Source organism: Otolemur garnettii, unplaced genomic scaffold (assembly GCF_000181295.1).
Source record: "Otolemur garnettii isolate 467f Iridium unplaced genomic scaffold, OtoGar3 scaffold00089, whole genome shotgun sequence".
Taxonomy (NCBI): domain Eukaryota; kingdom Metazoa; phylum Chordata; class Mammalia; order Primates; family Galagidae; genus Otolemur; species Otolemur garnettii.
This window is the reverse complement of record NW_003852484.1, coordinates 6,181,117-6,192,698: the sequence shown is the minus strand read 5'-3', so window position 1 is coordinate 6,192,698 and position 11,582 is coordinate 6,181,117. Positions and strand designations below refer to the sequence as shown.

Below are 11,582 nucleotides of genomic sequence, written 5' to 3'. Positions count from 1 at the left end.
AAAAAAAAAAAGAAAATCCCAAGGATTCAACCACAAGACTCTTGGAAGTGATCAAGAACTATAGCAACGTCTCAGGATATAAAATAATGTTCACAAATCTGTCACCTTCATACACACCAACAACAGGCAAGCTAAGAGTCAAATCAAAGATACAGTACCCTTCACAGCAGCACTAAAGAAAATGAAATACCTTGGAATTACTTAACAAAGAATTAGGTTTGGGTTAAGTTTCTGTCTTAAAGAATAGATTAGATTAGAACCACAGAGAGGACTAGAGCAGAAGAGTACAAGGCCCAGTAGGGGGAGTGGTAGGAGAAGAATAGACATGTGGCTAGAACAGAGTTATACCGATTAAATACAGTGGGCCCTCTATATCTGTGGGTTCAACATCCTTAGATTCAACCAACTTCCAGTGAAAAACATTAAGAAAATAATCACATCTGTACTGAGCATATACAGACTTTTTCTCATCATTATTCTTTAAACCATACAGTATAACAACTATTTACATAGCATTTTCATTGTATTACATATTATAAATAATCTAGAAATGATCTAAAGCCTACAGGAGGCTGTGCATAAATTATATGCAAATATTACATCATTTTATGTAAAAGATGTAGATTTTGATATCCATGGGAGGTCCTAGAACCAATTGCCTGGATATGAAAGGATGACTGTAATCTTAAGTTTCAAATTCTATAAATGTCTACATACTCAAAGATAAAGTTAGATTGTATGAAATAAGGCTACTAAATGATGGCCAAAAGCAAATAGCACTATTATCAATTCTGAAGCATTATTCAGACATCAGGAAACCAGCTCTAGGTTGGACTGAGTTGCAAGGCTTCCACTGTGGTGAGACCTCAGAGTTCAGTCTCCAGTGTGACAGATGGCAACGAGTAGAGTTAGTTCTTTACCAAAAAACTGTTCTGAGGCTATGCTGTATGTTAGACCCCGTGCTTTTTTTTCTGTCTTCTATTTTATCCTCCTCTCGGCCCTGCAAAGCAAGCATTATGATGGCTTTGTACCAAGAATATAAGATTCACTGAGAAACAAGAATTTGAACCCAGGTTTCTTTAATTCTACCGTAAATAATTCATAACATTTATTGAGGGCCTGCAATGTGCCAAGCACTAACCCCAGGTACTTAATTTTTATTGCACACTGTGAAAACAGACTCATGCAATGAAGTGGGGCCTTACTTCATGCCGGGTAATACAGGCAAAACTTGAGGTCTGTCTTCCTCTTCCTAATCTCAGTAGATGTTTAAGATCAGAACCAAATGCTTTGCACATATTGAAACTGACTATAGATAATCCCCGCAGCAAGAGTCATACAAGAAGCTATTTGTAGCAAAGTGTGAATAATAGTTTTTGAGGACTTTGGACACCTAACTTGGCTTCTCAAAGCTTGACTGTTTATTTGTGAAGCACAAAATTGGGCTAGAATAGGGTGTCTTGATTTCAACACTATTGATACTTTTAAAATGAAGTCTCTTTTAACTAATAACTCACATCTTCATTGCAGCCCCTGTACCTAAGAAGGCAGTTCTTGAGGATGTCAAGCCAGGACCTGAAGCAGTGGGGACAGCAGAATGCAGCAAAGGCCTTCCCCTGGAGCCACGCACCCAGCTGGTGGAGAAAACCTCAGAAGTCTCGGTGGGCTCTCCACAGTCAAGTGAATTAGAGAAGAGGCCAAGTCCTGAGAAGGTGGTGGAGGAAGGACAAGAGATTGGCCAGGAGGAGCCCAGTGCTCTGCCAGAGAGCCCCAGAGCCAGAGCCGAAGCCATGTTTCTTCATGAGATGGTAAGGTGGACTCCTGCCTGCTCCAGCCAGGTAGTCCTCTTTTACCCAGGGCTGTTGGTACAATTTAAAGTAGACTTTAAAAAAAAAAAAAGAAAGAAAGAAATTTTTAAAGAATTTCTGCCGGAAAAAAAAAAAAAAAAAAAGAATTTCTGCTAAAGAAACTTTAATAGACAAACTTGAGCAGTAGCTCATGCCTCTAACCCCAGCACTTAGGGAAGGCGAGGCGGGAGGATGGCTTGAGCTTAGGAGTTCAAGGCTAGAGTAAGAGCGAGGCCCTGTCTCTACTGAAAAGAAAAAAATTAACCAGGTGCTGTAGCTGGCACCTGTAGTCCCAGCTACTCGGGAAGCTGAGGCAGGAGGATCACTTGAGCCCAGGAGTTTGAGCTTCCAGTGATCCATGATAATGCCACTGCACTCTACCTAGGGCAACAGAGCAAGACTTTCTCAAATAAAAAAGAGAGAGAGCCGTGCACGGTGGCTTATACCTGCAATCCCAGCACTTGGGAGGCCAAAGCTGGTGGATTGCCTGAGCTCACAGGTTTGAGACCAGCCTGAGCCAAAGTAAGATCTTGTCTCTTAAGAAAGAAAAAAAAAATAGCTAGGCGTTGTGGTGGGCGCCTGTAGTCCCAGCTACTTGGGAGGCTGAGGCAAGAGAATCGCTTAAGCCCAGGAGTTTGAGGTTGCTGTGAGCTATGACTCTACTAAGGGTGACAAAGTGAGACTCTGTCTCAAAAAAAAAAAAAAAAAAAGAGAGAGAGAAAGAGAAACAAACGTCTAATCAGGTCTTAGATTTGTTTTGCAGTAGACTTTTCTAAGGTCCTGCAGTGATAAGTAGGAAACATCCTGTTCAAATTCCTCAAGACAGACTCAACATTATGCATTTCTGAACTGAGGTTACCATAAACCAGTAACACGTCCTTGGATGAGTGTTAACAACACTCAGTGCCAGAAGAAGCACAAAACCTCCTTGTCATATCCCACTCTCAAACATGCTGATTATTTAAAGGGTCCAGCCCTCTTCTCCCTGACAGCCTGAGTGGGCACTTGTCTATGATCATTTTTAAAATCTGAAAGATTCCCAGGAGCCATTCCTTCCTCAGGGGAATCTGGAGAAATTAAAATGCAATGCCAGAGCTCACTGAACCTTATTCACTTTTTAGAGGTGGAGTTTTCCAAGAAGGTTTTTATGGGATGTCCTTACATAGAAGGCATGAGGAGGTTTTCCAGGGACACCTAGGAGGAGTCCCGCATTTGAGAGGCAGGTCTGTGAGGGTACCCAAGGAGAAAAAGAAACTTTGCCCTTTACCTTGCTTTCAGGGACTTAGTTTTTAACAGGGGTCCTCAAACTTTTTAAACAGGGGGCCAGTTCACTGCAACGCAGACCATTAGCGGGCTGCAGGCCCCGGGACGAGTCGGCTGCTAAGCAGGACAGGCAGCAGCAGCAAAAACACCCGCCGGGCTGGATAATATGCTAGGTGTGCCGCATGTGGCCCGCGGGCCATAGTTTGAGGATGCCTGTTTTAGAACATGCACAAAAGGACCAGGTGCTTGAGTTAGAGCAGAGCTGAGGTACCATAGTGGCCTCAGGAGGGCTAAGTGAGGGTCCCTATGACTTGTGTTTGCATTTGTTAAAGGAAAATGATGCAAAGATTCATATGGGGAGTGGATTCTTATGTGGACGACCCAAGCATGAATATCATTGCTTTGAGAAGGGGATAAAGTTAGTGCTGGAAAGAAACCAGGGTGGATTCAAGGGAGAAAATAAAGGCATCAATTCATTCATTTAAAACATGTCATGAACACCCACTTGTGCCAGGCACAATACTGAGCACTGAGATCATCATAGTAAACAAAGTCGTCCCTGTCCCTGCCCTCCTGGAGCTAACAGCCTGGTAGGGGAAAGGACACTGAGCAAGGCATTTCTATGGTGCAGTGGAAGCTTGGAGTAGTGCGGGAGCACATGGCAGGGGGACCCAACCTCATCAGAGGGAGGAGGGGTGCCACAAGAGCCAGGGAGGGCCTCTCTGAAGAACAGGTGTTTAGGTTGAGAACTTAGCTGTAAAAAGGTGTAGGGTATGGAGTAGGAAGAAAATTCCAGGCAGAAAGAATAAGATGTGCCATGAATGTGAGATGAGAATGAGCACAGAACATTCCAAGAATGGAAACACAGCCAGGATAGCTGGGTTGGAGAAAGTGAGACTCAGAGGGATGTAGGAGCCATGGTCAGCCAGGACAGCTTGGAAGAGATCTGTGGGTTAACCTAAGGGCACTGGAAAAGCCTATGAGACGCTCAGAATTTTGTCTTTAAAGGGTTGCTCTATTCTGTGAGAAGAATGGCTTGGAGAAGGGCAGGAGAGAAGGCACAAATACCAGTTAAAAGGCTAATATGTGGCTAGAAAGGTGAGGAAAGATGGTGGAGTGGGCTGGTGTGGGGCCTTGGGCACAGAAGTGGAAGGATGCAAAAGCCATTTAGAAAGTGGAATGGACAGAACTCGGTGAAGGAATAGATAAGGAGTGAGGAAGAAGGAAGTGTCAAAGGCACCGCATAGGTTTCTGGTCTGAGCAAAAAGTTGCACTGTGGCTCCACTTACTGAGACGGCAGAGTGAAGCGGAGGGGAGTGTAGATGGTCATGTTCATCTAAATTTACCAATTTCATAGTAGGAGATCAATTAATGTAAGTGCTGAGGAAAGTCAACAGATGAGTCTGTCCCTGCCCTAAAGGAGGGCCCAGTCAGGCAAAATACAAATGGACACAAATAAATGCAGTGGGGTAGAATCCAGGGTACTTTTGACCAAGTAATCCTGCAGAGTTATCCGAAAGAGATAACTCAAAAGAAAACAATAGATCCACTGCAATTCAACTGGCCCTTTACCTACTCAAAGTATACCAGGCACCATTTGGCCTTGAGGAATTAAGATGAATAAACACAATCCTTGACATCAAGGAGTTCCCAGTCCATTGGGAATGGGAAGACAAACATAAAAAGTAACTAATTTGAAAGGACTTGTGCCTAGAGCCAGGTGGGAAGGGGTGAGAGGTCAGCAGCAAATCAGACCTCTCAGAAAAGCCTGTGCCTCCCAAGGTGGAAATGCTTCTCCAGACTGCTTCTGCTTTGGACAGACTTAGGCCTTGAGGCATGAAATAGAAGGAACTGAAATGTGTTTTCCTGGCCCTGACCAGGCCTCCATCCCTTTCCTGTCTTCAGCTTTGGGCTCTGTGTAGGGAAAGGGGGGAGTTGAGAAGAACAAAGGGAAGCTGGATTTGAAGGGAGATGAGGACTGCAGGCGAGCTGGAGGAGGAGGCAGGTCAACAACCACGGGAAAGAAACCTCCATCGGGTTAACAGTGGTTATCTGTGGGTAATAGGAATGGAATATATTTTTATTTTTCTATATGCCTTTATTTTAATATGTATTTAAATATTTTTCTATGTGGAGTATGTAGTTGTTTGGTAATAAGAAAAAAGAACTACATCTATTTATTTGAAATCAGGTGTCAGGGTAAGAGTTAACATGTTCATTCTGCTGAGAGAATCTCTTGCATCCCTTCTAGTAAACTCTAAGGTTTCTTCTGTCTGTTTTATTAGGCAACAGTCAACAGGAACTAAGTACTTATGTTTCGGTGCAGACAGAACGGGATTTAATCCCAGTCTTCTGTTGAATGACTTAGGTTAATCATTTAATCATTAATATTTGAACCCAGACCACCTCATCTATAAAATGGGAGTGACCATGGTAGTGTTTATCCTCTAGAGTTGTTGGGGAAATTAAACAAGAAGATAAAGTATTGAAACATTTTTAAAGTATTTTATGATACATGGTAAGCACTGAGGCACCACAGTTATCATTGGTGCTGCGTCCTTTATTTGCTGATGTGGCACAGGCTGGCGCTGCGCCAGTTACTTTGTCTCACTGGAAACATTGCAGATGTCAGTGCCCAGAGTCCTTTTGTTCCAAAATAATCAGTTTCTTGTTGTTTTTCAGGATGAAGATGATCTGGCTAATGCCCTGATTTGGCCCGAGATTCAACAAGAGCTGAAAATCATCGAATCTGAAGAGGAGCTTTCCTCATTGCCACCACCTGCTCTGACGCTAATCCCAAATCAGCCAATTCTAGAGTCGAGTCCTGGACCCTTCGCTGCCACAGAGCCTCCTGGTAGTTTACCTTGTGACTCAGCCCCTGCTCCAGTCTCCGCCCCTCTGGAGGAGTGGACTAGGGACTCAACCAATCAGAGCACACAAGGCACGTCCACGGCCGCCAACAGAGAGAAGCTGGAGCCAATCAGCGGCCTCCACCGATCTGAGTCTGGAGTGGGTGCGCGCCCAGACCCTGCTAGCCTGGCTCCTCTAGAAATAGTTCCATTTGAGACCGTCTCTCCACTAGCCAGGATGGAGGTGGCAGGCCCGGAGAATCCGTCTCCTCCGCTTCCACCTGCTCCTCCCCCTCCAACTCCTTTAGAAGAGGTGCCTCGAGTCCTGCTGTCAAAGGGAGGCCCTGAGAGGGAAGACCCACTCAGGAATTTGAGGACAAATCCCTATATAGACCAGCTGAAGTTCAAAGACAGCCCTGAGATCCCTAGCCTGTGTCAGGGAGAGGAGGCAGCACCGGGACAAAGTGAAAAGCAAAATTCAAAGAATGCTGCTCCTGAGGGAAACGGCTCTTGTTTACCAAGCCCAACAAGGGAGGTTGAGGTTCCCCCACAAGAAGGGGAGGTTGCCCATTCAGTACAGGAGCCTTCAGACTGTGACGAAGACGACGCTGTGACAGACATTGCCCAGCATGGCCTGGAGATGGTGGAGCCCTGGGAGGAGCCCCAGTGGGTGACAAGTCCCCTTCACTCCCCCACCTTGAAAGATGGGCATGAGGCCCAAGTGCAGGGTCCCCAGGGCCACCGACTGGAGAAGAGGCTTTCCCACAGGCCCAGCCTTCGCCAGAGCCATTCTCTAGACAGCAAACCCACATTTAAGAGTCAGTGGACTCTCGAGGTTCCCTCCTCTAGCAGCTGTGCTGACCTTGAAACAGAGAAGAATTCCAACCCTTTGCAGCCCCTGGCACCCAGGAGAGAAATTATTGGATGGGATGAGAAAGCTCTGAGGTCTTTCAGAGAGTTGTCTGGTCTGAAAGGGGAAGAGGCTCATCCCAGCCAGAAGGGAGCAGGTAGTATGCAACCCAAGCTGGCAGAAACCAGCCCCATCAGCCTAGCAGAGGGAAAGGAGCTGGGGACACACATGGGGCACAGCAACCTTTTGGTTAAGCAAAGCAGTGTTCCTGGGCCAGAGAGCAGTGAAGAGAGTTCACCTAGCGTGCAGGACAGCACCTTGCCAGGAGAGCATCCCCCAAAGTTACAGTTGAGGAGCACTGAATGTGGACCCCCAAAAGGGAAAAATCGACCTTCTTCCCTCAACTTGGACTCTGCCGTTCCCATCACTGACCTCTTTCGGTTTGAGAATGTGGCCTCGTTTAGTTCACCTGGAATGCAACACTCTGAGCTGGAAGACCCAAAGGTGCCATGGGTGACCTCATCTCACTTTAAAGCAGATTCCTGGAGGGCTTACTCCCAGGACTCCCCGGACCTGGACATTGTTGCTCATGCCCTGACAGGCCGGCGTAACTCAGCTCCTGTGAGTGTGTCAGCTGTGAGAACCTCTTTCATGGTCAAAATGTGCCAGGCTAGGGCAGTCCCAGTCATCCCACCTAAGATTCAGTATACCCAGATCCCACAGCCGCTGCCCTCTCAGAGCTCAGGGGAGAATGGGGCTCAGCCTCTGGAGAGGAGCCAAGAAGAACCCAGCTCCACTGAGAAACCTGCCAAAGATGATTCTCCCTCCCCCCTGGAAAGCCCAAAGGAAGAGAAACCAAAGCAAGACACAGGAGGTATTAAGTCCTCGCCAGTGGATGCCACTGCATCCTGCCTGTGTGAGGGACCTGCCCTTTCTCCAGAACCAGGCTTGCCTAATCTGCTGTCCTCCCAGGATGCAATAGGGCAATGCAGAAAGCGCACATCAGAGACAGAGCCATCTGGCGACAATCTTCTTTCTTCAAAAATAGAGCGACCATCTGGGGGTTCTAAGCCTTTCCACAGATCAAGGCCAGGAAGACCTCAGAGCCTAATCTTATTCAGTCCTCCTTTCCCCATTATGGACCACCTGCCCCCCTCCACCACAGTGACAGATTCCAAGGTCCTGCTGTCCCCTATCAGAAGTCCTACTCAGATGGTTTCCCCTGGCCTTCTTTGTGGGGAGTTGGCAGAAAACACATGGGTCACACCAGAAGGGGTTACACTTAGGAATAAAATGACTATCCCTAAGAATGGCCAGAGATTAGAGACCTCAACCAGCTGTTTTTATCAGCCCCAGCGGAGATCAGTGATTCTGGATGGAAGAAGTGGGAGGCCAATAGAATGACATCAGTTTACTTGAAAAACATCATGACTTATCTGGAAGTTATCACAGGGCCTACTTGCCATTTTTCAGGCATGGGTTATCAAGTTTGGGCTTATTTTGGCCTCAGACTTCTCTTTCTTCAGCCTTTTGGCCATTTATTAATTTCTCGATTTTCCAGAAGAAGGTCAAGGGAAGGATGAAGAGATGAAATTTAGATGTCTATGTGAGCAAGTGGGGACAGGTTAAGTAAGGGAAGAGGAAGGAATGTGTGCTCCGGTGACATCTGGGGCTTGTGAGTTACTTTGCTCCCACGTTATTATCTATTACTCTTGAAAGCTGGTTGTGATAATGTCTTTTGAAAGAAAGAAAAATCTCTAGCCTGTGTCAGAAAATGTTGCTATTGAGGTTTGAAGCCCTGCTCTTTATTTCGTGCTTTTTAATGCTCTTTAAAGCATGTGTTCTTTTAGACCAGTTTTCTAATAAGCTTTGTAAAAGTGTACTATCCAAAATAGAAGCAGATTTGGAAAATGCAAACTAACGTGCACTTAGATATCCCAATGAGTGAATTTACCCATGTTCTTTCCCTGGAATCCCGCAGACATGTCCAAGATGACTCCATATACCAGCATAGAAAATCAAAACTAAGAGCAAACTGTGAGACTGGCACAATCCAAGAAGACTTTCTGGCTCTGGCTTCTATTAATTTGGGACTCCACATGCCACTATACTGAAGTCTGACTTACAAATCCAGTAGCTGGGCAGGGTGGGCGCTGAGCTGAAGATTACCTTAATGCAGTTTACTAAATCTTCATCAGATATGCAATCGAAGGGAAGGTTATCTGCTTTCTTTACCAAATCAGAGTCCAAAGACATGAGGTCAGCATAGAGAAAAGCCTCACACAAAGATAGAACTACACTCCAAACTTAACGTTTTTAAATCAATGAGGCATTAACACAAAACACACCTAGCTCAGCTTTATTCTTCTTCCACAGTAGGCTGGGCCTAGTAGCACAGGAGAGGATGAAGGGAAGCACCTTAGGAGGGGAGGGAAGAGCCCTAACAAAGTGGCCAACACTACCACTCACTGAGAGCTGCCCTTCTTGAAAATGTATTTTGTTTTAGCCAGTGGGTCCCTTCCTTTTTCCCTCTTAGTCCATTGCTCAAGAGAGTTGAGGCACCCCTCTCCCTTCCACGATTCCCATCATCCACCAGGCACTCAAACTTGCTCTTCTCCATCTATATATAAGCAGGAACAGTAATTCAATCTTATTTTGTTTCAGTTATTTAGAACTTTCAATGGTTCTTTCATTTCCACCTAGATAGGAAGGAGAACTAATATACCTGCCAGCAGATTTTTGGTGCTCCCCCAAAGGGGCTTCACAGGGCACATCTTCTCAGGTTCAAGCCTGGCTGACTTCTGTCCAGAAGATCAGCCATTGCAGAAATTTCTCTAAGGGCTAGCAATATCTCTGGGCAGACCTCACAGCCGAGGCTGGTGCTGGGCTGGGTGGAGACTGAATTGAAGTTATCTCCTGCAATGAGAAGTTGGGAGCTGATGCCTTGCAACAATACATATTCTTACCCCCTCCCCTTTACTCCCTGATAAACCTTACAAATAGTTTTGAAATCCTGTTGTATACCTTTTAAGTCAGTGGCTTTGACAAGAGTCCTGGGAAGTCAGCTGATGAGTTCTGCCTTCAGAGAACACTGAGTGAGCAAGGATAACAGTTGGTAGGTCTTCAGTCAATGTTTCTGCATTCCCACTGGGTGAGCAAGCAAGACTTTGGACCAACAGCTGATGAGATACCAACCCGTAAGAAAAGTTCTAAAATATAGCAGTTTTCCCCTAAACAAGCAAGGTAAAGAAATACAATGGTGACAGATGAGAAAGGCCATGTTCAAGAGATTTGTAAAGCACATTCCTGCCTTATCAGAAAATGTGGCAGATAGCCTTTTATGTCGGTCTCAGTGGACTTGTGGTGTCTGTACTTTGATAAGGACCCTGTTCCAGTTAGAATGTGAGAGAGGGAAAGAACTGCACTTTGCTTTGCCATCAGAACTGTGAGCCAAATAATGAAATATTTAAACTATTTTATGATTATTTTTTGTAACATTTATAAGACATATTTTTATTTGGAAATAGACTGAGAAGCTACCATGACGTACTAAGGAGTGACTTAAGTTGTGAGGGTTGAGGAGCCCCTGTAGATTTATGAAATGGTCACGTCCCTAGACTCTGGCCCTTTTCGTTTATTTACAGCATCACCTTTGGGAGCCTGGGTATGTAGCTGTCATCATGAGACACACTGACTGGAGACACTCCCCACTCTGAGCTTTCCTAGCCAGTCAGTTCCGGAAGGCCTGAGAAGCTGACTCCCTTTCTCAGTCAGGGTCATGCTGCTCAAGCATGGACCTCTCCTTTGTCTCCCAGCCTGTCACCCACCACAAACATGGTTATAATCCTGTGGTCTAGGCCAGCCTGGCACTGATGAAATTGCATTCTAAGGCAAAGAAAGCTCATATTTTCCCTCCAAGTTGTTCCCCCAAATGCCCTGGGGCTCTGAAAAATGAACCCTCTGAGAATGGCCAGATGGGAATCAAGAGTCCTACTTCCATCCAGGGGAGTGACAGAATAGAAGCTGCTGTCTGATCCCCTGGAAAGGGCTATGGAATCAGATTCTCAAAGTGCTCCTTCAAATCATCTGTCAGTCTTCAAAATGGGGGTGGGCTGATTTTAATTGTTAAATTTGAAATGACATGCATGCATACCAACGTTGTTTTTCAGCGTTGAAAAAATAATAACCTACATTTATTGCAAAATGACCCTCCCGGACATTTTTTTTTAGCCAAAAATGGACCAGATAAAGAACACTTGATTTTTATTCCCTGCTTCCTGTGGTATATGAAGAGACCTAACCAAGAACCCCATAAAGACAATGTTGGACTAATATAAGCCCTAAAATTCAAAATATCATCTAAGTTAAAATTCTGGATTCTGGGGATGTTAAAAATGTAAATTACATCCTCCTCAACAAATACAGAGGGTGCCAAAAACAGTATATGCATTTTAAGCAATATTAGCTATGCGTTATTTTTCGAAGTTGAATTAAATGTACCATTTCTGTCAAGTTTATCTAGACATGTACACACATTCATTTTACCTGCAATTTGTACACTTTTTAGAAATGATTGATTTTACTTCCAACAAGATCTCTTAAAATGTGTGTACATTTTTTGGCACGCCCAGTATTTATTGAGAGCTCAAGAATAGTGCACTGGGTACCTTAGCAGTCTTAACTCCTTGAAGAGACTAAAGGAGAAAGGGATGGTAGCAAATGAAATAGCCCCTATAAATAACCAGGATCAAGGTTTAGAACCACCAAGTTACC

At 45.0% G+C, this 11,582-nt stretch overlaps 1 protein-coding gene across 1 annotated transcript in view; it reads left to right on the top strand.

The window, feature by feature from the left end:
- Positions 1-8,236, top strand: part of ARHGAP31 (Rho GTPase activating protein 31) — a 127,866-nt gene extending 119,630 nt beyond the window's left edge. Inside the window, exons 11-12 of the mRNA XM_003795097.3 lie at positions 1,531-1,808; positions 5,793-8,236. Of these exons, the coding sequence (XP_003795145.1) occupies positions 1,531-1,808; positions 5,793-8,213 (2,699 nt within the window). The 3' untranslated portion in view covers positions 8,214-8,236. The remainder of the gene's footprint in view (positions 1-1,530; positions 1,809-5,792) is intronic.
- Positions 8,237-11,582: the final 3,346 nt, after the last annotated feature.